The following is a 26,859-nucleotide window of genomic DNA, read 5'->3' as shown; positions in this document are numbered from 1 at the left end:
CTCTCATAAAACTCGTTTCTCGTGTGGCACAAGCTGTAGTTTCCACATGGGACGAAGTGTGAAAGTAGGCTTTTATTGGGTGATCTCTGAGATCCTCGTGAACTTTCGGTGACTCTCACGTTTTTCCCTGGGGAAGCAGGTTATTTTCTGTGGAGCGCATTTCATGTGATATGCTGTGTCTAGGAAGAGACAATTACTCTGATGTAGTAGAAGCTGGCTTTTGCTGGCAGAGCCTAATTATTTCTCATCTTGGGTCACTGCAATACTTTCTCCGTATCCGCCACCCTCCCCTTCCCAGCTGTCCTTTCGAGCTGAGCTTTCTCTTGGCATAAGAATATACCCTGCCTGTGCCTTCTATAACATAGCACATTTTGTCCCATGGTTAGGAGGGGAAACACCATACCATAATAAGCACCCCGCAAGTGCGTAGCACTGCTGAGAAGAGACAGATCTTGACAAAGACAGTGCGTGCTCTGCTTGCATTGAGCTCAGTCTTCGTTCATTTGAGGTGGGCGCTGTCCTCCTACACAAGCCAGCCCACCTCGCACACCTCTTCAGAGCAGTCGCTAACTCAGTGGGCGGCTGGCTCCTACACTGCACCCCTCCCTGCTGAACAGACGGCCTGACTTGTTCATCCCCAGGTCTGCAGTACTGTGGATGAACTCATGAAAATGTGTTGGGCAATAGAACCCTAAAAGAGCATCGTATTTCCCGATACCATTAGAAACCTATATCTTAATCTACTATGTTAGAATTGTAAACGATATTATTTTATTCCGTTCACTTTAGTTAAATACTTCTAACCAGATTATCTCTTTGCTGTTCATTATTTCTCTCTTTCTTTCTCCTCCTCACCTCTGCTTTTTTTGGTGCAGGGGATGGAACCCATGTCCTTGTGTGTGCTACACAAGTGCTTCACTTCCGAGCACTTAGCCAGATTATTCCTTCCTCTCACGGCCCCTGTGTTGACGAACAGTTTAGTTTGACTTGCAGTTGTGCTAACCAGGTTTCGTGGGAGGAAAAAGCTGGGGTGTGGGTGTGTGTGTGTGTGTGAGAGAGAGAGAAAGAGAGAGTGTGTATGCGCGCACCTTGGCAGAGTGAGATTCCTAATATTATCAACATAGTTCCTTTGGTTTAATCATAACAAAGTATAGAATTGTAGTACCTATTAAATAAGCATGATTAATGTATATTGCATACAAATACCTGCATGCACCGTATAATAGCACACTGTCCTTCCTGGGCCTGCAGCCTGTGCCGGGATCTCCCTCACTCCGCAAAGATGAGCCGAGAGCCTGCTCAAGCCAGGCACTGTGCTGGGTGCTGGGACACAGGAACAAGACCTTGCCGTGGAATTTCCCTGTGAGCAGAGGACCAGCCAGCCACCCTCGTGTCCATGCAGGCCTCTTCAGTTCTAGGGAATGGACACTGTCACCAGCTGCTGGGGCTCCAGCTCCTTTGCCTCCGGGCAGCTGCAGCTCTGTGGGTCTGACCCCAGGCACTGGCTCCAGGAAGCCCACTCACCCCTCATGGGCACCAGCCATGCCTCACCCGAGATTCAGAACTGCCCAGTGACCTGATGCCAGATGGGGCACAGGGCCAGTGCCCTGCAGGGTCACTCTTCATTCAGCAGAACAGCTCTGGATGACCGTGTCCTTTCCCTAGAACTGATTCACCACTTAGAAGACAAAGATGGTTGATAATCTTCACACACAGCGTGACCTGGGTCCCAAAGGGTACCAAATCAGTGAGAACTTCTTCCTCCATCCGTTCCACCTGCTCCGTACACCAGTCCGCTGAAGCCAGATCGGCAGTACCTCGCCTGCCCAGGAGGCTGCAGCTTGCGGGCAGGGCAGGCGGTGAGGGCTGCCCTGGCCACGCTCCTGCCAGCTCTCGCCACACCCCTCACCCAAGCCTGCCCTCTTTCTCTCTTAGCCTGTGGATCGCCGGTATTTAAATGCTGGATGCACCTGTTTGGGATTGTTTTTCTGATGAAATGCTGGTGCCTTTAGAAAGAAGTTCTGTAAGCTGAGATGCTGATGGTCAAAAAGGCTTTTGCATTTCATGTTATAAGAATAGTGTCTTACATTGAGACACAGTGAACATCACACACATACGCAGATGTACACACACATGCACAGATGAACATGTGTGCGTGTACACACAGACACCTGAAAAGAAGTGTCCCAAGCACCTCTTACACTCTGATACTTTCTATTCCATCCCTCCCTCTCGTTCTACTTTTCAAATGCCAGACACACCCTACTAAGTGGATTTCAGGACCCACTCCTGGACCTTGAGCTGCACTCCTTGGGCTCTGTCGGGAGTAGGTCCTACAAGAGGTCTGCTGCAGGGAAGCCTGATAGTAAGTCTAACTTAGCGCAGTTAGGGGCTGGGGATTTAGCTCAGCGGCACAGAGCCTTCCTGGCAAGCATGAGGTCGTGAGTTCGATTCCCAGTACCAGGGAAAAAAAAAAAAAAAAAAAAAAAAACAGCGCAGTTAGAAAGCAGAGGAGAACCAGGCCATGTTGATCTCCCCAGCAGGGACACTGTGGGACTTAGGACCGGGGCACCGAATGGAGGAGGTACCTGCACATTTTCATTTCTCAATGTTCCTTTTTTTTTTTCCTAAAAATGAGGTTTTTTATACATATGGAATATGAAACTATGTAAAACAATAAAAGAGATGGTATGCTGTTGTACCTCTTGAGAAATTTTCTTCTCTAACTCGAATGGAGGCCTGGGAAATCAGACACCAGGAGAAGTGTGCAGGGTGGAGCCCCACAGCAGAGGACCCCTGCCAGGGGCGTGGTGATGAGCCTCTGCTCTGTGGCCTGCAGTTCTAGAAGCACAGGAGGGGGAAAGGGCACGAGAAAGGCACCAGCTTTTTCCACGTATTGATTCTTTCCAGCTCTTTTTGAGAGCATGCCTATTTACTACAGATTTTCTTTCTCTTTACATGTGGAATTTCTTTAAAATTTGAATTACTACTTTTTAGAAGATGTTGACTCTTGACCTTGACTTCAGATTAAGTCTCTTGGACCACGAAAATAGGCTGACATCCTTGTACCTCCCAATGAATGAGGGAAGGGAAGTACCAGCCTGTTTGGTGCAGCCTTAGCCCTTAGATGACGACAGTCACATCCAGCGGCCAGGCGCCTTAGAGCTGTGTGCTCCTGGCTGAGCCCCTGCTCTGTTACAGATCGGTGCTATGGGCAGGTGTCCTGAACCTTCGGCTGCTGCTCTCCCTTTGTCTGTGGACAAGCAGAAGGGGACAGCGGCCAAGCATTTCAGGAACTGATGATGTTTACTTCTTGCCAAAAACTGACACAGAGACGGGTGGCAGGGAGTAGGACTCCGGCATCGCACTTGCCATTCAGAGGCAGAACCTGCAGCTCACACGTCTGACTCTTCTGTGCCTTCGTCAGCGCCCAGAGCGTGAGTCCCCAGGAGGTGAGTCCCCAGCGCAGCTATAAAAGGATGGCTCCACGAGGACAGGGAGAAAAAAGAAGCTGCCGTGCCGCCCTGCAGTCAAGTGTTGTGCGGCCACCGACTCCTGGCAGCCTCCAGAAGCCAGACGGAGAGCCCGGACTCAGCCAGAGGGAAGGGCTCGGCCCTCCCTGCAGCTCTGAACTGCCAGGCAAGCGTGAGGGCGCGATGGCCACGGCTTCAGTTTCCCTCTCTTATGCTGGACAAGAGGAAGACGTGGACTCTTAGGAGATGGGAGTGCATGTGGAGGATGCCTGCTGGGAGCACGTCCTTCAAGGGAAGATGCAGCAGGGACGAGGAGAGAGGAGCAAGGCAGGGAGGTGACAGGCACCCGATGGGTTTGAACACCCGAGGAGGAGCTGAGCTCTCCCACGGAAAGCTGGGTGAACTCAAGGAGGCAGGACTGCCCACCAGTTAGGGACAAGGCTCTGCAGCCAGACAGCGGGCCCTGCCTTCGTCTGCCACGGCAGATCTTTGTGACCTCAAACAAGTCTCTGCCTCTCTGGGCCTCCATTTGATGTAAAGTGAAAAGAATCTTAGTACCCACCTCATAGTTGTTCTGAGGTTTAGATAAATGAACGGATATTTGGTGACTCGAACTGCATGGCATATAGTCAGTGCCAAATAAGTGTCCATGGCTCAAGTGACAACAGTGAGAAGGAGGAAGATAAAGATGAGAGGCAACAACACAGGCCATAGGTGTTTATAACTCCCAAGAAAAATAAAAATAGAGTTGGTTGTGGTGGCACACTCCTGTAATCCTAGCACTCAGGAGGCTGAAGCAGGAGGATCTCTATGAGTTTGAGGCCAGCCTGGGTTACAAAGTGAATTCAAGCCCTGCCTGAACTGCATATCGAAATCCGGTCCCTAAAAGACAATAATAACAATAATGATGATGATGATGATGCAAACATTGAATGCTAATGGCACCAAATACTGTATTGGAACTCTAGCAGGAGGAGAGGATTGCAGGAGGAGGGTTGGGAGGATGTGAAACACTGAAATTCCTATCTCACATTATAGAAAATCATTAGAGATCCAGAACCAAACATCAAAAAGCAGCAATAGATGGCACAAGCCTGTAATCCCAGCTACCTGGGAGGCTGAGGCAAGAGGATTGCAGATTGGAGCCCAGCCTGAGCAACTTAAGAAGACCTGGTCTCAAGAAATAAAAAGAGCAGAGGGTGTAGCCCATTGGTAGAGCACCCCTGGGTTCAGTCCCTGGTGCTGCAAGACAGCAACAATAAAAACAGCAGCAGAGCTGTATTCTTCAGAAGTAGAAGGTAAATACCGGGTCGAAGGCTCGGAGGGGTCAGTGCAGGGAGCAGAGGGATGGGATTCCTCCCTTCGTAAGCTTCGTGAAATCCAGGGATGCTCTGCGGGTACAACTGAGAGGGCACAGGAGGATGTCTGCAGGGCCGCCCCGAGCCACACTGTGGTAGTGCAGCCACTCCATGGAGAGTAGGAGCGGGGACAAGGCCAGGCAGGAGCAGCCAGCTTTGACCCTTGCAGAAAGAAAGCTTGGCTGCGGGGCTGCGGCAGTGCTGAAGGCCGCCTCGCTCCCCAGGGAAGAGGCCTCTGCAGCAACCCTTTCACTCTGGAGGAAAGACGGCTGTGACAGCTCTGTGCGGAGACCGAGCAAGCTGACAACACTGCAAGAGTCCGGCTCAGGAAGTGCACAGGGCCGCTGCCCACGGTCTCTGACCAACATCAGTCAGTGCGTAGCTAGGGGCCTCTGCCTGCTGCCGGCTTCGGTCACCTCAGCTCGCTTTGCGGTCCGTCCAACTCATGGAGCCCCGGGAACGGGTCATGGAAACCTACGCCTGAGACTGAGAACAAACATCTGTAATCAGTACAGGTTTTGTAGTCGAAGTGATCGTTTGTCTGTTTTTAAAATAAAGCATGTTATGGCTTGTGTCTGGATGTCCCCCCAAAGCCTCCTGCAGTCATGGGGCAGGCTTCTGGAGTTTATGATTGATTCATGGTCCAATGCTGGGACTGTGGATGTGAGTGCTACACTCACCCTGGGGCAGGTAGTTTGCATACAATGTAAAGGACTGAAAAAGGCTGCTTGCCTGTGCTCCTCCCCTTGTGCTCTTGTTGCTCTTGCTGTCTTCTCTGCTGTGAACCGTTGCCCTCTGCTGTGTACCACTCTGCCTTGGAGCCAGCCGAGTACGGACTGAAACCTCCACAAACAGTGAGGTAAATAAACCTTTCCTTCATTAATTTTGTGCATCGGGTATTTTGTCCCAGCAACAAGAGAAGAATAACCAAGACAAAGGGTAACTTCTAAAATATTAAAAATGGCATAACTTTGTTGAAATCTATAGAATTTGATTGTTATTCAGTGCTTAAGTGTGTAAGAGCATTCATGTATTTAAAGGTTATATTTTATTTAATAGCATCTGAATATTCACAAATAGAATCAAAGATATAAGCATTTAGCATTAAACCAGGTACAAACAGATCATAAGTTTTCTTATTTTAAAAAACTGCCCTTCAAACATTGAAGATCTGGGCAGCTGTGGCACAAAGGGCGTGGAGTAAGGCATAGGCTGATTCTTGCTGTGGAACCCACTGGAGGGTTTTAACCAAAAGCATCTTCAGTCCTACTTTAAATTTCTTTATTTTTGGTTTTTTGAGACAGGGTCTCACTATGTAGTCCAAGCTGGCCTCGACCTCGCAGTGATCCTCATGCCTCAGCCTCCCAAGTGCTGGGTTAAATTTCAAGATGGGGTCTCACTAAGTTGCTAGGGTGACCTTAAATTTTTTGATCTTCTTGCCTCAGCCTCCCAGGTATCTGGGATTATAGACATGTGCCACCATACCCAGTGAAATGTTTTTTACAAACATTGTGGCTACGGGCTCAATAGTGAGTGGAGGCTGTGTAATCTTGGGCCCCTTCCAACTCTAAGAGTATTCATTTATTCATTCATTCATTCAACAAACACATGACCATTGGCTCCATATGTGTAGACACTGCCATGGGCACTGTGACCCAATGAATGGTGAAAGTTTCCAAATACTAAGAAGGAAACCTACATAGGCTCCTGCAGTTATTAGAAAGCATCAAGTACTGTGGAGATACTACTTCTGGCTTGGAGAACTAGGGCCAACTCTATAATTAAGGAAATGGAGGAGAATATCATTCCAAGAATGAGCTGAGACCCAGATACGAGGAAGGGAAGGATTTCCCAAGCATGGTGCATGGCCCCCTGAGCCATAAATGTGTCTTTCAAATAATCATGCATTGCCAATTCATTTACACGATGGTTGCTTCAGTTCCAATAAACTGGGTCAGTACGAATAACGCTAATTTATAATGATAAATCTATAAGGCGGAAAGGCAACTCTGCTAATGTATTTGTCAGAATTTGACACCCCACATGAGCTTTAATTTGCTGTCACTGCAGTTATCACTTTTGCATGAATATTAATGATCTGCATTATAAGGAAAGTCTGGCATATTGAGCTCTGGAAAAGGTTGATTTATTTTCATCTGTAGTCACTGTCGTGTTTAGGACTGCGGAGAACGTTAGGACTGCGGAGCATGAGAAAGCACCGGAGTTGAGCCGCCTGCAGGCTGAGCAGAGGGGTGCGTGGGCGGAGGGCAAGGGAAGGGAGAAGGGTTGAGAGGGAAAGCTGTGCCCCGGTGAGCGGGCGGAACAGCAGAAACGGAGGAAGTGGGCTTGGGCCCGTCAGATGCGCAGCCGTGTGCACGGTGCGTGTGAATGGGTGCGTGCGTGTGTGTGTGTGTGTGCAGGGGTTCCAGGCCACCTCAGTGTTTTCGTATGACTCACAAAATGACTGATTTTTCACCTCCTTTGCCAGCAGCCAGTAGAAGTTTCTTGGTTGTCCAGAACATAATTGTCTCATCAGAGTCCTGTCTACTGGGTTTATTCATTTTCCAAACTGAAACTAGCACTGGGGCTACATCTGGGCTCTGTGTCAGCTGCCAGGGCACCCACTTCAGGCCCCCACAGCAGGGACTGTGGAACTGTGGAGGATGAAAGTGGAAAGCGCAGCCCACGGAAGACTAGTGACTGCCAGCTTCTACCTGTGATGTGCCGAGCTACGTCACATTTTCTTGTAGAAACTCTCAACATTACTGCATGTCATTATGAAATTGATTACTCATGTCTAGGACAAAGAGAAGTCTTTAAAAAATAACTGCCTGTGGCACACACCTGTCATGCCAGCACTGTGGGGGGTTGAGACAGGAGGATCACAGGTTTGAACCCAGGCTGAGCAACTTAGCAAGATCTGGCCTCAAAATAAAAAAGAAAAAGCATTGAGGATGTAGCTTAGTGTGAATGAAGCTAGTACTGAAGGAAAAAACAACCACAACCACAAACCAAACCCAAAACCTCCTGTTGCTCTCCTTTGAGAGGTTGGGTTGCATTCTCCAGGACAGCAGGGTCCCACGTCACCAGGTCCCAGCGTCACGAGGCATAGCCGGCTGCTTCCCACAGCCTCCTGCATGCAGGCCGAGGATGGGCTTGCGTGACCCCCAAGTGTTCGTTTCCTGTCCGCAGTGCATCCCCAGGGCTCTCTCTGCACAGCTCCATTCCCCTCGCTCAGGGACAGCCAGCCTGAAAACGCACCGAAGGGTGTGGAACTGAAGACCCGAGTTCCAGCCTCAGCTGGGCCTGTTTCCAGCAAGTGACCTCTGGCATGTCCCTGGCCCTGCCCTCTGTGAAACGGAGACAGGCCACTGGCCAGAATTACCCTTACCTCTACCAGCATCACAGGGGCACCCCAGATCTAAAGGGCAAAGGCATCTCTCAGGCTTTCTGTTTCCACAGACACCTGTGTAAAACAGAATTTGCTCATTCCTGGGAAGCTACAAGTTTTATTTTTTAAAAAAAAGTACAGGTAGAATTTATAGGCAAGTGTAGGAATTTAAGGAGCAAATAGCTTAAAGCAACAGGAATCCAAATCAAAAAGTAGGCATTTGGCTGGCACACCATACACACATCCTAAAATCTTCACATCCAGCCCATTTGTGTACTGAAAACTAGCAGAGCACCGTTGGACCAGATGCTCAGAGACATGGAACTTTGTCATCAGAGCATCAGCAGAAATTATCATCCCAATAAAAATGAGTACTTGGCTAATAGCCACGGCGGCCTCCACCCGGCCTCCTTTTAACCCAGGTGCCTTAAACTGACCATGATGTGGCCCCCTTGGCCCTGTAGCTGGCCTGGGTGGTGGGCTTAAAGCAAGGTCTAGGAAAGAAACACAGTCTTTATACTCATCAAATATGTATTAAAATGATTAATACATGTATTAAGATACAGTATTTATACTTATTCCCTTCACTTTGCCTGGGTAGTCTATGGCAATAGGCAAGTGCATACGTGTGGCATTTATTTTAAAAATATTCTCCCACGCTCATTTTCAGACAGACCCATGGCTTGCATTGGTTGGGGCCCCGGAAAGTGTGGGGAGCCCGTGGCCAGGAGCAGAAGCCCCGCCCTTCTGGACCCTCGAGCAGTTGGGGGGCTCCCCTGGGAAGGGCAGCCTCCTTCTGAAGGAAGACAGTGGACGAGGCAGAAATTGCAGATGAGCGAGGCTGACTTCTCTCCACGGAGAAGCTTAAAGCAGAGGCGGGAACACCGGCCGAGCGTTTCTGTAGCTGTGCGTGACCAGCTTGAGGCCAGCGCTTTCCAGAGCCATGCGGTGCGTGCAGGAGCCCGGGAGCGGGTGTGCCGCGGCCCCCCAGCTTCTCTTCAGGGCACTGCAGACGCCGGGGCAGGGCCCAGATGGGGCACGAGTGCACGCCAGCACCCGCGTGGGCGGCTCAGGGGCCATGCGGCCTCTGCTGCGCGGCGGCCCTCTGGCTACCGGCAGGGGAAACGGCTGTGTCAGGCCACTGACCGCTGTGTGATGAGAAGATGGCATTTGGGATACTGTGGGACGAGTAAGGGAGACACCCCATGTTTTCTCCTGGTTTAAAACTGCAGCTGTGCGCCTGAGAGGCGGGGGCGGGGGTGGGGGGGACCTGCCTGCGCATGTGGTGTTTTGTGTATGTCTTTACCAAATATTCCATTAATGCCTCTGCTAGGCATTGTTCTAAGCGCTTCGGAATATAGAAGCCCAGTTATTCTTTCCAAAAGCCTTAATGGGGAGTACTGTGAGTCTACCTCACAGAGGCAGGGTCTAAAGCTCAGAGAGGTAGCGTCACTGTCCCAGGCTCACACAGCCTGTCGGTGGCAGCACCATTCTCAGCCTGGTCTCCGTGGCCTCCCAGGAGACAGGTGGGGAGAGGCGGGGGTGTCCTTTGCTCCCCTGTGTTCAGCCACAGCGGACTGGCCGACTGCTCAGGAAGTCCTCCTACATTTTGTCTGGCAGGGATTCCTAACAGTTTCAGCATTATTTTTATTTAGTTTCAGAGAGCCTTTTCTAAAATGATTTTCTTTGTAGTGTATGATGTTATCACAGCACAGATTTTCTTCCTCTGGAGCACTCACCGCATGGCCGGCTTGCGGTGCCAGGTGTTCCACAGACTTCGATTCTCACCTTTAAAGTAGGTTGCAGAGGAGAAATGCGCGCCCGTTTCGTGCAAGAGAAAAGAAAAGCCAAGTCGTCTGACCCTGGGCCTTCAAAAGCCAACCCTGGAACCTAGGTCCAAGCTGCTGTCTTTGTTCTGGGACAGACGCCTAACCAGGACAATCCCGAGCCCCGACCAGGTTCCCCAGGCCCGCGGCCTGCGGTGCGGAGGCTGGGGCAGGGCCTGCTTTGCGGCGCCCTTGACCCTCAGCATCACCCTGCTTGGAGCTGGAGGCCGTGTGGTCCCCAGGCGCCTGTGCCTGCGGCTCCAGCCCCCTGGTCTGCCCTTTTGATGGTGAGTTTTGAAGTTTCATCTGCTCTGGGCTTCATTAAGCACGGCTTGCGCACCGCTTCCGTCCCCACCCCCAGCTGCAAATGCTGGACGTTCTTGGTGTTGGGGTTAACAAATTAGCCCCGTCAGAGGGGCACATTAGTCCTGACTTTCTGAAGTCCCGCTGGAAGAGCTTTGAGAAATAGCATTTATAGTTTTCTAACGAGCAATTTAAAGGACACCAGCATTTGTTGCAGAGTGAAGTGCCTTACACCCTGCGTGGACAGCCTCGGAGGTCTGCTCGGAGAGCCGCACGGGCAGCGCCTGTGCGTTCCCAGCGGCGCTTCCAGGCTGGCTCTCATCCGGGGCTCTGGTCTAGAACAGAGTTTCTTGCAGACTTTGTAAAAGACTGACATCTACCACGGGTGGTAAATGGTGAAGAACCAGCAACCTGGAGGAAGTTGAAGGGACCTCAGGGGAGCCTTAGGGCCGCTAGCATAAGGGGAAGGGAAGCAACTGGGAAAAAGTGACACCCTTAACGGCTATTTGAGAGTACGAAAGCATTTTAACCTGGCCGGGGACTGTGCTCAGTTTCCTAGTGTGTGTAAGTGCCGGTAACCCCTGCCTCTTGGCGTAACTGGAGGATTAAATGAGATAATGCGTATAACATGCCTGAAATGCAATAGGCACTCAATAAACGTGAGGTCCCTTCCTTCCTTCCTGGACCCTTTCAACTTTTCGTCTCAGATGCCCGCATCCATGTTCCTGGCTCAACTGCTCTTCAAACAATCTTATTAATGCCTATTAAAATGAAACCCAATAAAAGTGCCAATATTTGGTGTTGAAATAATTGATGTAGCAGAGTGAGCCGTGAAGCGCCGAGGCAGGTCCCTGGTGCAATTTAGCCTCACACCTGGGGGATGAATTCACAACTGTAATTGCTACCATATAATTCTTATTAATGTTGTGCCATAATTCCTATTTATTCCACGGGACTTGTAAATGCATTAGGACTTGTCAACATATTATTTTACACTGTTTATGATCTGTAGAATTATGTCCTTCAGGGTTGTATTGTGCAAAAGCACAAAATAAATGGCTTTGGGCCTCATTAAAACCGAGCAAAAAGCGGCTGCTTGTTGAAGTGGCTCTCCACCCCGGCTGTCCTGGACAGAAGTCGGTAGACTTAATTCTTAGCAGAGCCCTTCATCTTTCGGCATCTAAGAGAACCTCCTCTTCCTCTGTACCAGGAAACGTGTGCAGCTCAAAGGAGGATGGAAGAGCAGTAAGCAGGGAATTGCTTTGTCTTCTGGGAGCCAGCGCTGCATTCTGTAGCTGCAGCCTAACCTCCGAGCTCCTGCGATTTGTCCCTGGTTTAAGTGACCCCCTTTCAGCTCCGAATACCCTCATATTCAGGTCAAATCTGCGCGCAAGAGCTTTGAAATTAAAAAAGTACAAAATGTAACCCCCTCCCAAATGCTCTTTGCGTTCATTCAGCCAGGAACGCGTGAAGTTTCGGGGACAGAACTCGCCAGCTTGTGCTTGTGTCAGGAGGGCTTTGCCAGTGCTGGGGCGTTGTTTCTGTTGTTTGTGGTTTTCCTGCAGTACTAGGGATTGAAGGCAGTGCCTTTGCCCCCTGAGCTACATGCCCTCCTTTGCCTTCCCTGGACAGGGTCTCACTGGCCCGCGGCGCCGTTGGATATTTCTGTGGGGCCTCGGAGCCCTCCCAGCACTTCGCAGCCAGAGACGGGCTGTCGTGGAATCAAGCTGAAGTTCTTGCCCAGCCGCTTCCTGGCCGTGAAACACTGGGACACTGTTAGCAGGGTGGCCTGGGGACCAAGTACAGTCCCTCCAGGCCTGGCCTGCCCTCCAAAGGCAGTGTGGCTGTCCTGTCCTCCTGGCCCGGGGCCAAAGGCGTGGACCTGGGGGGAGGTGACCGCTTCTGACAGTCCTCGCGCTTTTCTCCCCTGCTCCCACAGGCAGCGAGTACGACGAGGAGGAGGTGGACTATGAGGAGTCAGACAGCGATGAGTCCTGGACCACAGAGAGCGCCATCAGCTCCGAAGCCATCCTCAGCTCCATGTGCATGAATGGAGGGGAAGAGAAGCCTTTTGCCTGCCCGGTTCCTGGATGCAAAAAGAGATACAAGGTAAGAGATGGCCCTTGACTCGGGGACAAATCTCCTGTAAGACAGGGGCTCCTTCCTCCTCTAGCAAGAGTGCGCGGCCGGGGCGCAGAGCACCCCTCCTGCATCCGGCAGCCTGGAGCCCTCAGCGCCTGTGCCCGCGGGCTGCCCTCGGCAGAAAGCGGCAGAGTTTGAGGGCTTCCCCTGTGTTGCCTGTGCAGGAGCCAGAAGTCAGAGACCTTGTAAGAGGACCGTGTCTTTGACATTCAAATGCATGTCACGTGCAGGCCTGGAAGTAGAGCCTCAAGGTAGAGCCTGTGCTTAGCATCAGCATGAGGCGGCCCTGGGCTCCACCCCCAGCCCCACAAAAACGGATTATCAGATGTGTCGGCCTCTTCATTTGGCTGCCTTCCCCAGCGGATGGCTCTCCAGGTGGCTCACAGAAGACCACTTTGAAGTCATCAAAGCCACAGACGGCTTTTCATAGAGCCCTCACAGAAAACGTGCCGGGACCTTTCCCTTCCAGCTGGGCCGGCCTTGCTTCTCCTCCCTACTGGCATGGGGGGTGCGGGGAGAAAAAAGTGCTTTGATTTTTTCCTCCGCCGCACCAAACCACTGACCTCAGCTTCAGCCCTCACTCTGTGCAGCCGTGTTCCTGCAGGCCTGACTCGGGACTAGGTGTTCTGTAAACCAAAGTCCTAGAGACAAAGCCATAAGGAAGAGAAGCACCCACAGTATTCAAGTGGGGGTCCAGAGGGCATTTTTAAAAATTGCCAACTTTCCCAAAAGGTGTTACTAGCTTTTGAAAAGCTAGTTGTGAGATAGAAGTGTAAAAATCACAACATACCTGGTACAGCGGATTACCTATGGCTCTGCCATTTTTAAAAAGGTTTGAAAAATGTGTGACAGCATGAGCACTTCTGACATTTGTCCTTAAATATGTGCCTCTGAACAATTAAAAAAAATAAATTTCAGGGGCTGGGGATTTAGCCCAGTGGCAAAAGCACCTGCCTAGCATGCGCAAGGTCGTGAGTTCGGTTCCCGGTACCGGAGAAAAACCAAAAAAAAAAAAAAAAAAAAATCAATTTTAGTACTTTTTATACCTGCCACAGGTGGAGACACACACACACACACAGAGGTAAGGGGGTCGCGCTCTCACTCTGTACTGGTAGGTTTTACCAAGCAAAGTCCAGATGCTCTCTGTTTAAGCTGGAACACAAACCCCAGCATACAGATGGGCAAATCCCGTCAGCCCCCAAGGCTGCTGAGCTCAGGCCGGCACAAGTCTCGGGGTGCCTGTGTCGGAAGGCATGGAGGTGGCTGAGGACGGTTACTCTGGGATGCAAGATGCCGAGGGCAGGGCTAAACAGGCACCTTCGGAGGGCAGCTCCGCCCTGCGGATCTCTCCTTTGCCTCTTTCACAGTGGAAAGAGCAGGGCCGGTTGGATCTGCCTGCTCTGATGCCCATGCTCTCCATGGGGCCCATTCCTCCCGCTGCTGTCATCTCTTGCCTTCTCTTTTTTTTGTTTGTTTTTTGTTTTTCTTCCGGTTCTGGGAATCAAACTCACAACCTTACGCTTGCCAGGCAGGCGCTTTGCCGCTGAGCTAAATCCCCAGCCCCTCTTGCCTTCTCTTGAGCCCAGAACCGGTTGAGTGACGTCTTGCATGACAGCCTATAGGAGAGGGAGGCAGGAATGGTCTGTCCTGAGCGGTTAGAGGTCACAGCCTGTAGTCGACGAGAGCGAGGCCCTCTCTCCCCTCCTCCACCTCCCTTTCCCTAGCCACTTCCATTACGTACCATGTTATTCTTTACTTGTGCTTTTCTTAGGTTTTTAGCGATTTTGTCTTCCAGTTGTCCGTGTCTGGGTTGATGGAGGCTTGAGTGTTCGCTGTCCCTTTAAGGCCAAGGGATTTGGTGAACCTCCAGCTCGAAGGCTGCTGGCTTCGGTAACTGAAGATGACCTGGGTGGCCATTAGTGATCCTGAGTCTCATGAGTGAAGTGTGGGCTTCTTTCGGGGCCAGAACACCAAGTGATGGTACTGTTCAGGGCCCGAGAGCGGGCACGCCACCCACCTCACCACACGCCTGAGATGAGATCATGGTAACCCCGTGCCGAAGCTTCAGTTCAGAAGCTCCCCGGGGAGCTGCTGGCTATAGGACCGTGCCGTCCTCTAACCTAAGTGTTCATTATTTCATCTGACTGTCTGTGTGATTGCTGGCTTTGGCGCTGGTGAGGGGGTGGTGACGAGGTGAGATACTGTGGAGGCAGGCAGAATCCAGAAGTGCCATCGTCTTGTTTATTCCCATAGCAAATCAGGCTCCTTTTTTTGTGTTGGGGGTCAAACCTAGTACCTTGCCCATGCTAGATAAGCACTGCGCCACTGAGCTACATCCTCAGCCCTTATTTTTTAAAACACCGTCTCCCATTGAGTTACCCAGGTTGATTTCAAAGTTGGTATTCTCCTGCCTCAGCCTCCTGAGCAGCTGGGATTACAGGTATGCACTAACATGCCTGGCCATAATTTTCTTATTCCCTACTCTGTTGGCAAGGAGTGTCCGGCCATTTAGTCTTTTGAGCACTGACTTGGAATCAGCTTTCTTCACCACTTCATTGGCACTGACACCCAGAAAGAAGATGCGGTACCGACTTCCCAGTTCCCACTTGGTGAGAACCGGGAGAGGGACGGCAGGAGCCCACGCCTCTGCATCGGGCCTTGTTCATTCCTTTGCCGAGGACACCCCCTTCCTCCCTTTGGAGGGGAAAAACTACTTTTTCTGCAACCCTTATAAGCTCTTAGTTATAACAAATCCCTGTAACAAAAGAGGGGTTAATGAGAGAAAAGCAAACAGAAGTTTATTAACGTGTACATTTCACAGACACAGTGATCAAAGATGATGTGAATGTTAAAAAATTTACTACAGTAAAAGACACATGGCCATTAACCCTGCTCAGGGTGCTCACTCTCGCTCTGAACATACGTATCCCACCATTCTTGGCAATGTGTCTCGCGCTGCTTTTTCTTCTTTTAACTTCCATTGTATTTTCTGATCACTCCGGTACAGGGGAACTACCCACGGAATGAGTGACTAGCTCTCAGAGAGATGCTTTTGAATTCCAGCTCCCGGAGCACCTTCAACAAGGGCCAGGGAAGTTTTAGAGAAGTGCCAAGACAAAGGGAAAGGGCTCTGTCTCTGGGCGGCAACTTAGGAAAGACAAGTAAACGGCCCACAGCTAAGGTCCCGTTCGTAACGCCGGCTGGCGCAGAGTCCTTTTGATACTGTCTTATGTTCTAGGGGTAAGCATGAAATATTTTAAGAAATGTAGAACAGAACAAGCCCTCCAAGAGTTTCTCTGGGAGTCCTCCGCCGGCTAGGGGCTGTCTTCACAGTGGACAGACGGACTGATTAGCCCTTGCTGCCTGAAGACCGCCAAGCAGCTCTGGAGCTCAGGTTTGCCTCTCTCCCTCCTTGCACGGACCCACACCTTCTGAGGACCCGCCGGAGGCTCTGCTGAGAGTGTACCTGGCACGACCCCTCTACATAGCGATTTAACAAGAGTTAGAGCTTCAAAAATGTATTAATTAGCTCCTTAGTTCTTCAGAAATTTATCTTAGGTAATGCACTTGCCTAACAGGTGCAAGGCCCTAGGCTGGATCCCCAGCATAGGAAAAAAATAAAGAAAAGAAATTTATCCCAAGCATATCGCAAGCAAAGATATACAACTTATAATCAGCACAACTTCGGGAAATACTAAACCTCCAACAATAGGAGAACAGAATTCTGCCACCAGAATCCTGTTTTCAAGAAACCTTGAAGGAGGGAACGTTTGCAAAGTTAAATTAAGCAGGGAAAAAATTTGTCCTGCGTTTGTTATGTATCTGTACAAACCTATCGCATACACCGAGAAGGTCTCAGCCGCGAGCCGTGTTGTCTTCAGTATTTCCTAAATTTCTGTAACTGTTTACACTGAACGCATTAAGAATGCGGAAAAGACCAGATTCTCCTTTCCCAGAGATCCTGCTGTCACCCGCAGTGTTGCCAAGGCGAGTCCTGGAAGTGGCACGCGGTGGCACTGGGCCTGCCGAGTGTCACAGCTGCTTGGAGGCTCCTCCACTTTAACCGTCACCTCCCCGCGGCTGGTTATCACCTTTCCTCACCAAATCCCCCAGCAGCTCCAGCAGCTCCTCGGGGTTGCAGCACAGCAGGCCTTGGTTCTCCTACCTAGGACGCGTCACGTCCTCATACTGGAGCCTGGATGCTGACAACGAAGACCTTGGTGGCCCAGCTGTCAGGTCCTGCGACTTCTGGACTTCAGGTGCCGGGACTTGGAGTGGAATTTTTGGAAGAGCCCCTAAACCGCTACCATGCTGTCCACTGACTGGCTTAATTCCAGAGTGGGGACAGGTCGTTCCTGATGGCGGAGCCCTGTGCGTGTCCTCCTGCCCCTCCCCTGCTTTCACATGCCTGTCCCCGACAGCAGCGCCGCACTAGAATCCATGCTTTCTCCCGTCCCAGTGACCCCCTGTTCAGCTGCTGAGAGGTCTCGAAGGCCATCAGCTGCTCATTTCTGCTGAGTACCTAGCACTTGCGGAGGCCGTGAGAGGAAACGCAGACTACAGAGTTGGCCATCCCTGGGGCCGCGTTCCAGTTCTAGCACTTAAGTTGTGTGATCTCGAGTCACTGACCTTCGGTGTCCCTTCCTCACCTAAAATGGAAGATTCAGTCAGCTGACGTGAAGTACCCAGCAAAAGTTCCTAATAAATATTAGCAACCTTCCTTACTTTTAAAGCTTAATTTTCTCTCTTCTTTTGAAAGACTGGTGGCTTTGAGCATTTCATTTTCAAGTTGCCTGCCGTCATTATTTTTAAAAGTTCAGACTCACCGGGAACGAGGCAGTAACGTCCTGTCTTTAGATCTCCTCTTTTCTTCCCAGTGCCTCGGATGACAAAGGAAGTATCTAGAGTGTGATTTGACCACTTGACCAGATCTGATTTGGAGAAGTGCTGACACTTGTGACCGTGTTAAAGCACAGTAACACAGAGAAAGGCAGATTCTTTGGCCAACTCTGGAATTACACGTATTTCCAAATATGTAACTGGCTTCCTAATTTTTTAGACTAGTAAAGCTGGTGTATTGTGTTGCTGTATTTTCCTGTCTCACATCCACGCATACAGCACATTTCTATTCAAGGTGGAAGAGGCCACAGAACCTGCTGGTCACCCTGACTCGGGCCTGACCGACTCCTTGTGAGCTCTGGATCTGCTTTCCCTGGGACTAGCTTTAGCAAGTGTGGGTTTTGTACCAGCCCTAACCTAATTAATTATACAGTGCAGGCCTGGATGGAGTTACCTGAGCCCTGATGCCCTCCCAGCTGCTATGCTTTTTATTTGGGTTTCTAATACTGTGACAAGATGTGAGTGGTAGAGGGCACAAAGATAGCTGGATTTTTAATGATCCATCTTGCAACAAGTTCCTTGAAACCAGAGACATGAAATGTCGAGTAACCCTTCCACCATGGAAAAGGATACTGTCGGATGCTCCGTGACTATTATCTGAGCTAATCAATAGGGTATCAACAAGCAGGCAGATGCTCATTTCTAGCATTTGTGAACCAGAAGATGGCTTTCTACAATGTTAAATTTGGAACTCTTTTTGTTGTGTTTTTGGGGTTTTTTTGGACAGGGTCTCACTATGTAGTTCAGGTTAGCCTTGAATTCACTGTGTAGCTCAGGCTGGCCTTCAACTTATGGAAGTCCTCATGCCTCCTTAGTGCTGGGATAACAGGACTTCAGATCTTTTTCTAATAGTTATAAAGCTATTATTTTTTGTCTCCCTCCCAAAACACACAGCTCAAGCGCAGTGCTGTGCACTGACCGGTACAGCTAAGTAGGCCTGGCCTGGATGCAACCACTGTAGCCACCAGCTGTGGCTGGAGCCCTCTGAAGGCTAAGTGGAGCCAGATACATAAGGTGCTCTCTTCATTCACATAGCTGTGCCTCTGTGGGACAGCTGAACAGCACAGGGCCGGGAAGTATCCGCCCCGAAGTCTTAGTGGGTGTGATTCTGCCACTGCTACTACCCACCCACATCCTGCCCCAACAGCCTGTTTCCCGCACGCCTCTTGGCGAGGCTGGTGAAGTGCTTCCTCACTGTGCGAAAGGATTGATGCCCTCAGGACAAGGTGAAGGTGCAGAAGGCCCAGAGGCCCAGAGCCAGTTGCCCAGGGAAGAGGCTGTTTGTCCTGCCTTCAACTTGAGACTGTGAACATCTCTCTTCTAGTGACTACTTGGTACCCCTCCTACCCCGTTCATCAGTCAAGCAGAGTTCTCTACCACAGGGCTTTAAAAAAGAAGCATTAGCATGCACTGCAAATCCCCAAGAGGAAAATACTATGACCCTTAATCCCGGTACGCCAGGTTGACTGGATTAAGAAATGTGTCTGGGTGTCTGGTATCCATGGCCTTGGATACCAACCGAGTCCCTCCCCGAGTCCTCTCCAACGGCTTCCCCTGCTCTGCTCCACAGCTGCCATGAACTAAGCAGCTCTGCCCCCACCACGCCCTTCGCCGCAGTGTACACCTCGCAGCCAGCTGACTGGGGCTGAATCCACCTCAGACCGTGAGCCAAGTGAAACCTCTCCTCCTTTCAGGTTCTGTTGGGTGGTGTCCAGCAATGGAAAGCTGCCTAATACACAGTACTTCATGACTTTTAATAGCAACGCTTGCAGCCTCTTCCCACCTGAGTCAGGCAGCGGGAGATGCTGCTCTAACAAATTTACTCCCAAGTAATTACTGGGCATCTACTGTGTGCCAGTACTGTGCTGTACACGACAACAGCAAAACGTCCCCGACTTCCGGAGCTCATTCAGGGCATCCTGTGCAGAACGCTGTGTTGCAATCCTTTGCTTAGGGGTGGTATTATTTGGTGTGGTGTGGAACTATTTATTACAGTCTGGAAGCAAGACAAATTGCGTTTCCAACTCAAAAGGTTACACAAGATTTTCTTTAACCTTTTGTGTTTCTTTAGGAAGATACTTCATTGAATTTTTTACAGGACTGTCTATTGTTAACTCTCTTCAGAGTGGAAGCATGGTTCAGAAAGAAACAAAGTTCCAGGCAGAGGAAACTGTGCCTATTTTTCTTTACACAGTGTGGCCCCATTTCTGTATTGTATGTAAAATTCCAAGACACCAGTACTTTCATTTTCAGAGTGACTAAAGCAGGTTTGAAATTTGCTTGTTACCTGTGTGACGTGGTCTCTAACAGCCTCCGCTAACACCGCCACGCTGTTCTTAGGCTCACAAGAACTGCAGTCTGCGCAAAGCCTACTCTCTCTCTCTAAACAGCCGCCGTCCAGGTCTCACTTTGCAGTCTGGACCTGTGCTGAGGTTTTCCTGAGTGTGACAGATGTGACTCCACCTAACGGGTGATACTTTGTCTCCCCACAGAATGTGAACGGCATAAAGTACCACGCTAAGAATGGTCACAGAACACAGATCCGCGTCCGCAAACCGTTCAAATGTCGGTGTGGGAAGAGTTACAAGACAGCTCAGGGCCTGCGGCACCACACAATCAACTTCCACCCCCCGGTGTCGGCTGAGATCATCAGGAAGATGCAGCAATAATACGCTGGTCATAACTGTGCCAAGAAATCCTCACCAGCAGTTGCTGATTTTGAAAACAGCCACCTTTTTTCAGGGGAAGCATTCAGCAACCCTTTAAAGAAAAAGAATTAAATGCATGCTTTAAACTTTTTCTGTAATTTTGGAATGATGTATCTTTGTAGAGTTAATGATTTTGTACATTTGCACATGTAATCATCACACCCATTTTCATTCTTTGATATAAGGTGCTAAATAAAAAAAGCTCTAGGTTCTTCAGCACATTTCCCCCAAAACAAAATAAAATTGAGGGCATGTTGCATATTGTTTAGTTGTATTGCAGTGATATTAACTGGGGGGAGGAGGGGCTGGCACTGAGATTTTTTTTCAAGATTGTAATGTGATTGAAGTTTTCAACACATCAACTCACCTATGTTCAAAACCAAAATAATACCTTCATTATTGAACTGGTTACCATGCCTTACATAATGGAGTTAGTATTTGTGAGTAGAAAGACATTAGGTAATGGAAATATAAATAAAAAAGAATGTTTAACATAATATGCTAAAAATATTTTCATATTTAAATAACATGCATAAAAGGTGTGTGCTTTCTGTGTTTTATATTATCTTGCAAATCCTTTTGCCCTTTAAAAAGCTAAAAATCTTGCCATCTGACTTACCAATCATTTTAGTGTTACAAGTAGGATTTTTGTACAGAACATTGTTTGGTTCACTCATTAACACATTTGTTGAGTGCCTGCTGGGTGTAAGGAATTCAATTTATACATATTGTTATTTGAGGACCAAGATAACAATTTAGTGAAATACTTTTTCCCTGAAATCTGGAAACCAGTGCAAATTTTGTGTGTGTGAAATTTAGTTGCAACTTCATCCTCAGATGGAGTTTTAAAGCACTTTGTCGTTCTCTATTGCCAACAATTTCATGTTTATGTGTTGCCAATTCTTGCAGCCACTGCCCTAACAAACCTGTGGGTTGCACCTCAGAATTAAAATTCTAAGCATGTTTCAAAGAGAAACACTTTTGTTAAAGCCCTGCCTCTTTTCCTGTTCATTGTGTTCTGAGACCTACTTTTAAAGCACTTTTCCCATCACATTGTAGATGTCTGCATAAACATTGGAAATGTCTGTTTAGCTTTATAAAACATATTGCCGAAATATGAAAATGAGCCTTATTGACAATTAAGTGCTTCTTGCAGCAGGTGGTCAAAGAAGAGTGACTAATACGACCCGTTAGCGCGACCTACATCTGGACCATTCCTGAAGTTTTTCTCATCGACAGTACCATCATGCCTTGAGTGTTCTTTTCTCCCAAGTGCTATTCCTTAACACAAGTTTACCAACTGCCTAATTATGCAATAAAAATCGCTTAGAGACAGCTGACTGCCCACAGTACACACTGGTTGAAAACAAAATCCAATTCCTTGTAGCTTTCTTCCCATGTTCCCATTTGATGACGTCTTACATGTGGCGGGGAAACAGGGGTCCCTCCTCAATTTTTCAGACATTTTGAAGATGATAATTCTGTTAAACAGATGGGTATGCTTCTATATTCATAAGTTGTGAATCCCTCATAATGAGAGATTTTAAAGTATTTATAAAGACACTGCCCACTAAAAACCTCCTCAGCTCTCTGAAGAGTGGTCTTGGTCCTGAATATACAGTGTTACCCCATACATTTAAAAGGGTGATCCAGACATGAGAATCAACTAGTTGGTGCATAAGAAGGCCCTACCTGGCTATTTCGTATCTACCTACAGTTGACCAAAAAATTTTAGGCTAGCAATTATTGTTTAGCTTTGCTCCTTCTAGTGCAAGAAAATGCAGGCTGGATCAGTAGTTCAATAGCTAAACAGTCATAAAATAGTCATTGTGCATGTAAAATTTCTTTCAATGATACAACAAATTCCAATTTCTATTTACTTATTCATTGTGACAGTATTACTAAACAGGTAAGGATGGGAATATTTTGTTATACCGTGTATAGTGAATGTATCGTACCGTGTCTGTGAAAACTGTGCTTTAAATTATATTTTCATATGATTTGTTGGGGACAGAACACGTTAAGTTTGAAAGTGACAGAGGTTTTAGAACTGAAGGCAACTTAATCAAAATTCCTGTCAAGAAAAGCTGCTTATAAATGTAAATGAAATCACATTTAAAATAAACTGTCTCTGACTCAAAATAAATACGGCTCTTTATTTTCATTAGTGTCCATTAGTATCAAGTTAACCATGGTAATGAATATATTCGGTTCAGTGCTGTTTTACCTTAGGCTGCCTATTATTTTGCAGAATTCAGTTCACGTATACAATTATTAGACTGGGTTATTTTTCTGTCAATAAAAAATTATCATAAGCTTGGGACCAAACACTACTTAAAACTTAAAAGCTAGTAAGAAGACTTCTCATTTCACAAACAGCGTACTGTGATATTCAAAGGGTGTTTTTATTAGCACGGTCCATAATTATTCACTGTACCAAAATTGCTCAGTGCTGAACGTGTTTTACCTGTTATGTAACTTACCCAGAAGCTGATACATGTTCCGCGAGCCGCTTCAGCGCTGCTGCCTCCCCCAGCTGCTGCACCCTAACAGCTAGCATCTGATGCCTAATACTGCTTTTCCCTAGACTCAAAACCTTTGCAGCGGAGTCCAACAGTACACAACTTCTCTTATAAATGTAAGTGACAGGATATGTACGCAGTTCACACATACCACTGCAGAATGCCAGTCTGAGTATTAGATTAACATCTTAAATAGTTTGATCAGAACAAGCCTTAACATTTTTGACAGCTACCGAAGTAGCAAATCAAGAAGTTAGTACTTACAATTCTTTTTTTGTTTTTTTTCCCCAGTACCGGGAATCGAACTCACGACTTTCCACTTGCCAGGCAGGCTCTGTGCCGCTGAGCAAAATCCCCAGCCCCTAATACGTACAATTCTTGACATTTACATTATTATAAAAGAGGAAGGTAGAAGTCTCATCTTTATGACCCAACGTACCAAAAAAAGGGTGAGGATGCTAGGTCAATGAAAAACTTGCAAATAAACTTGACAATGCAACTACAGACCTCCAAAAATGTATCCTCTTTAATGTTGATGAGTACTACACAACACAGACATAACTAAAGATACACATTATTTTGATTTGAGTTTATACATTACATTTTTAATCACTAAGAATGTTATTTCAAATTATAGTCTCATTAGGAAAATGTGAAAAAGGTTCTGATACATATTCTGAGTTTTTTATACCACAACCACCATTATGAGGTCATTTCATATAAAACAAACTGTACGGACTTATCTTTCCATTTTCCCATTCATTATAAATATAAATTAAATGTAGTTTAAAAATATTCAAATTACTCTAGAAATTTCTGTCAAAATTAGCAAAATATACCTTCTATTTCTAAAGCCAACATTTCATATATAAAAAGAACATTTGCACGCATGTAATACCATTCTACATGCAGCTCCGTTTCTAAAGAAAATTTAAAAACTACCATGGACTAAACTATGGACCTTTCTGATTCAAAGAAGTACTTGACAAACTGTTAATGATCAATACTTTTTATTACATAATATTTAGTAGTCATGCTCAATCAACAAGGTCAACAGAAACTTGTGAACACTCTGCTAAGTAATCTAGCACACTATTACATTTTTTTCAGTGAAGTAACATTAAAATAATTCCTCTATCCTTTATTCATACAATTTTGCAAACCAGGGAATAAATAAAGATATAAACACACAAGAACTTTTCTTAAAGCAAGTAAGATTAACAGAGGCTAAAATTATATTTATTGATAAGCCAAAGACTGATCCTGACCCTAGTAATACCAAAATCAAAGTAGCTCTTGAATAGTGCCATCGTGGGTACATGACAACTTATGGTCTCCTTAATGGTCTATCTGAGGTGATATTTTCTAAACTGCTAATATGTACTAACTCTTAATAAAAATAATCAGTCGAAGTTTAGAACATTCTGGTCAAAATGGGTCTGAACATGCCTTTCAAACCCCTGCTGGTCATAGTCAGGCGGGAACTGCTCACTGCACATTGGGCACACCTTCCAGTGACTCTCCACATGCTCTTCAAATTTGCTCTGATCATAGTTGGGAGGGAACATTAAGTCACACAGGGGACACTTCTTGTGAACATCGAAGCTTAAAGGAAGAGGAAAGTAAAAGAATTATGTATTTCTCTAACAAACTTTTAATAGCAGTAATTGTCAGTATGTACAAAGTTACATTTATTGAATTAACTGATACTCATACCAAACAGCCTATTTTGAAAAGTCTTTAGTTGCTCCAAAACCTTTTTCTGCTTTTAAATCCTTGCTGTAGATAATCGTATGTAGCAATTAGCTCTTTTTAAAGCTCTACATTTAGTTTTACAGTTAGACCAACAAAGAAAACGTTTTTCTTTAAAATCTACCAAAATCAAATTGCATTATGTATAATGAGGTCTAATGCCAAAAATTCTTCAAGTTTAACTAAAGGGAAAATGCCCTTTGTAAAACTAAAAGGATGAATCAACACTGCTCACTTGCTTTAAGAGCAAGGAGTTTTTCTAGTTCTCTCTCTCAAGAAGTGCACACCTTGGAACCATCCCAAGGGCAGGTTAAAGCCTGACTGCTGGGCGCTGTGCCTGGAGCCACTCAGGCCCCCGGCACTTCCATTCCCAACAAGTCCCAGGGACTATACTTTGAGAACCACTAGCTTTACATAATCCTATGTAATTCTATGAAAGAAAGAAAGAAATTACCTGGAGTCAAAGCAAAAGCCTGCTCCATGCCCACGTAAGTGCTGGTTTGGTGGATCAGGGGCAGTGGGCACATTCTCATCTTCCTAGGCAAAAAAAAAAAAAAAAAAACCTCTGAGAAAATGAAACCAAATAATAAACTGTTCAATTAAGCCTATACTAACAGTACACAGGAAGTAAAACTGGACTTAAGTAATTTCACTACGCGATAACAGTCTGGCCGTCTTGAAATGCATGCAGTCCTGCCCACTGCCCACAGGGCACACATCCTAAGTTGCACACTGCATGCTGAAACTGAGGCTCACAGCCACCTGCATATCACTACCACCTGCCTATCACTATGCTCCTCCCTCGACAAACAGACCTGCAATACAGTGTAACAGTAAGTGAGGCACGGTAAGAGGCTAAGAGGATGACACCTTGAAACAAAACAATACACTGTAACGAAAGTTATGTGAATAAAGTCTCTCTGCTCTCCTCAAAATATCCTAATGTATTTTCACCTTTTCCCTTTAAGGAAGCACACTACAGCTTTCTCTCTGGCATATCCAAACTGCCAGAATCCCTTCTCCAGGGCTTTGGGCCCAATGTTAAAGTAAAATAGGGTTACCTGAATAGAAGCACTATAATAATTTAGTATTGAACATATTTTGGCAGTGATCTTGAGAGCGCTTCTAAGTAAATAGCATATATATGAGATATGGACGGGGGCGGCAGGGTGATTCATGTCCCATATGACATTTCAAGGCAGAGAATGACATACAACTTAAAATGTAAGCTATTTATAAAAATTTCCACTTAATATTTTCAGACCACCATTGACTACATATAATGAAAGCACAGAAACAAAAACCACTGATAAAGGTGGTAGTACTATAAAAAAGGACTGAAATGGGGGCTGGGGATTTAGCTCAGCGGCACAGCGCCTGCCTAGCAAGCGCAAGGTCATGAGTTCAATTCGTGGTACAAAAAAAAAAAAGGACTGAAATGGAAACACACCATACTTGTGTGTATAAATGAAGCTAACACCAGTAGAGTTTTTCAAATATATTTATATAGGCAATTTTACTGACTTTTTATTATTCCGCAGACTGAATGACTACTTCCTACTTACTAATGCTGGTTACTAATGTTTATTTGTAATAAACAATGCCGTGCTGGGATCAAAGGTGTACCACCACACTTGGCTAAGAAAGTATTTTTAACAGGATGCATGCACACATCAACTGCACAATATACAGAAATCATAAATACAGGAAAACTAATAAAATGCATGTGAATTTGTATATATTCCTGGGTGAACATGATGGCAAATCAAACTGAAAAACACATGTTAACACACAACAGTGCAACAAACCACAAGCCTTAAAAACTGTTGAGCAAATTCAGTATCTGATTAACAGGTTGTAAAGTGAGACTTCTAAAAACAGTACATAGGAGTTGTAGTCATTAAAAAAAAAACAACACTACTTTGGATTCCCATCCGTACATTCCAGTGGTATGTTTTTAGAAATCTGTAGATGCTACATCATTAGCCAAACACAGAATTTAACTTAATACCAAAACCAGCCACATCACTGAAACTGCCTACTTATTTTCCTTCTCTCAGCTGCTGTTAGCCATCCTCTATGTTACTGGCAGTCACACTCAGCTGCTGGTGATGGCTAGTCAAGTGGGTCATGGAAAGAAGCACCAAAAAAGTACAGACAGTGTAAAAATGCAATGTGACTGAACAAAAAACCAATTTGAGTATTTTGAGGAGACCTGGCCATCATTCTGATCATATTCTTGAAAGGTAAAGGTTAGGCTTTTTTTTTTTTCTCCCTTCATGCTCACCACATGAGAAAATGATTTGTTTACATAAATGATTCTAAGAGGATATATCCGAGCAAAAGAAAAAGAAAAAAGACAATCTAATGGAGGACTGAGAACTTGGGGTATAAAATACAAGTATTTTATACACTTCAAAATTAAGTGTCCAGCCCGGCGTGGTGGTGCACACCTGTAATCCCAGCACTCGGGAGGGTGAGGCAG

At 46.9% G+C, this 26,859-nt stretch overlaps 2 protein-coding genes across 4 annotated transcripts in view; one reads left to right on the top strand and one right to left on the bottom strand.

Annotated features, from left to right (window-relative positions):
* Positions 1-22,246, top strand: part of Jazf1 (JAZF zinc finger 1) — a 137,302-nt gene extending 115,056 nt beyond the window's left edge. Inside the window, exons 3-4 of the mRNA XM_013510615.1 lie at positions 12,291-12,460; positions 19,885-22,246. Of these exons, the coding sequence (XP_013366069.1) occupies positions 12,291-12,460; positions 19,885-20,061 (347 nt within the window). The 3' untranslated portion in view covers positions 20,062-22,246. The remainder of the gene's footprint in view (positions 1-12,290; positions 12,461-19,884) is intronic.
* An 876-nt stretch (positions 22,247-23,122) lies between these two features.
* Positions 23,123-26,859, bottom strand: part of Tax1bp1 (Tax1 (human T-cell leukemia virus type I) binding protein 1) — a 78,911-nt gene continuing 75,174 nt past the window's right edge. For all 3 annotated transcript variants that reach the window (XM_005377467.2, XM_013510614.1, XM_005377466.2), the window contains 2 exons: positions 24,829-24,911; positions 23,123-24,227 (listed from right to left, as the gene is read on the bottom strand). In XM_005377467.2, the coding sequence (XP_005377524.1) occupies positions 24,026-24,227; positions 24,829-24,911 (285 nt within the window). In that variant the 3' untranslated portion in view covers positions 23,123-24,025. The remainder of the gene's footprint in view (positions 24,228-24,828; positions 24,912-26,859) is intronic.

This window comes from Chinchilla lanigera, unplaced genomic scaffold (assembly GCF_000276665.1).
Source record: "Chinchilla lanigera isolate Chin_1 unplaced genomic scaffold, ChiLan1.0 scaffold00009, whole genome shotgun sequence".
Taxonomy (NCBI): Eukaryota; Metazoa; Chordata; class Mammalia; order Rodentia; family Chinchillidae; genus Chinchilla; species Chinchilla lanigera.
The sequence above is the reverse complement of the archived record's forward strand: the minus strand, read 5'-3'. Positions and strand labels throughout refer to the sequence as shown.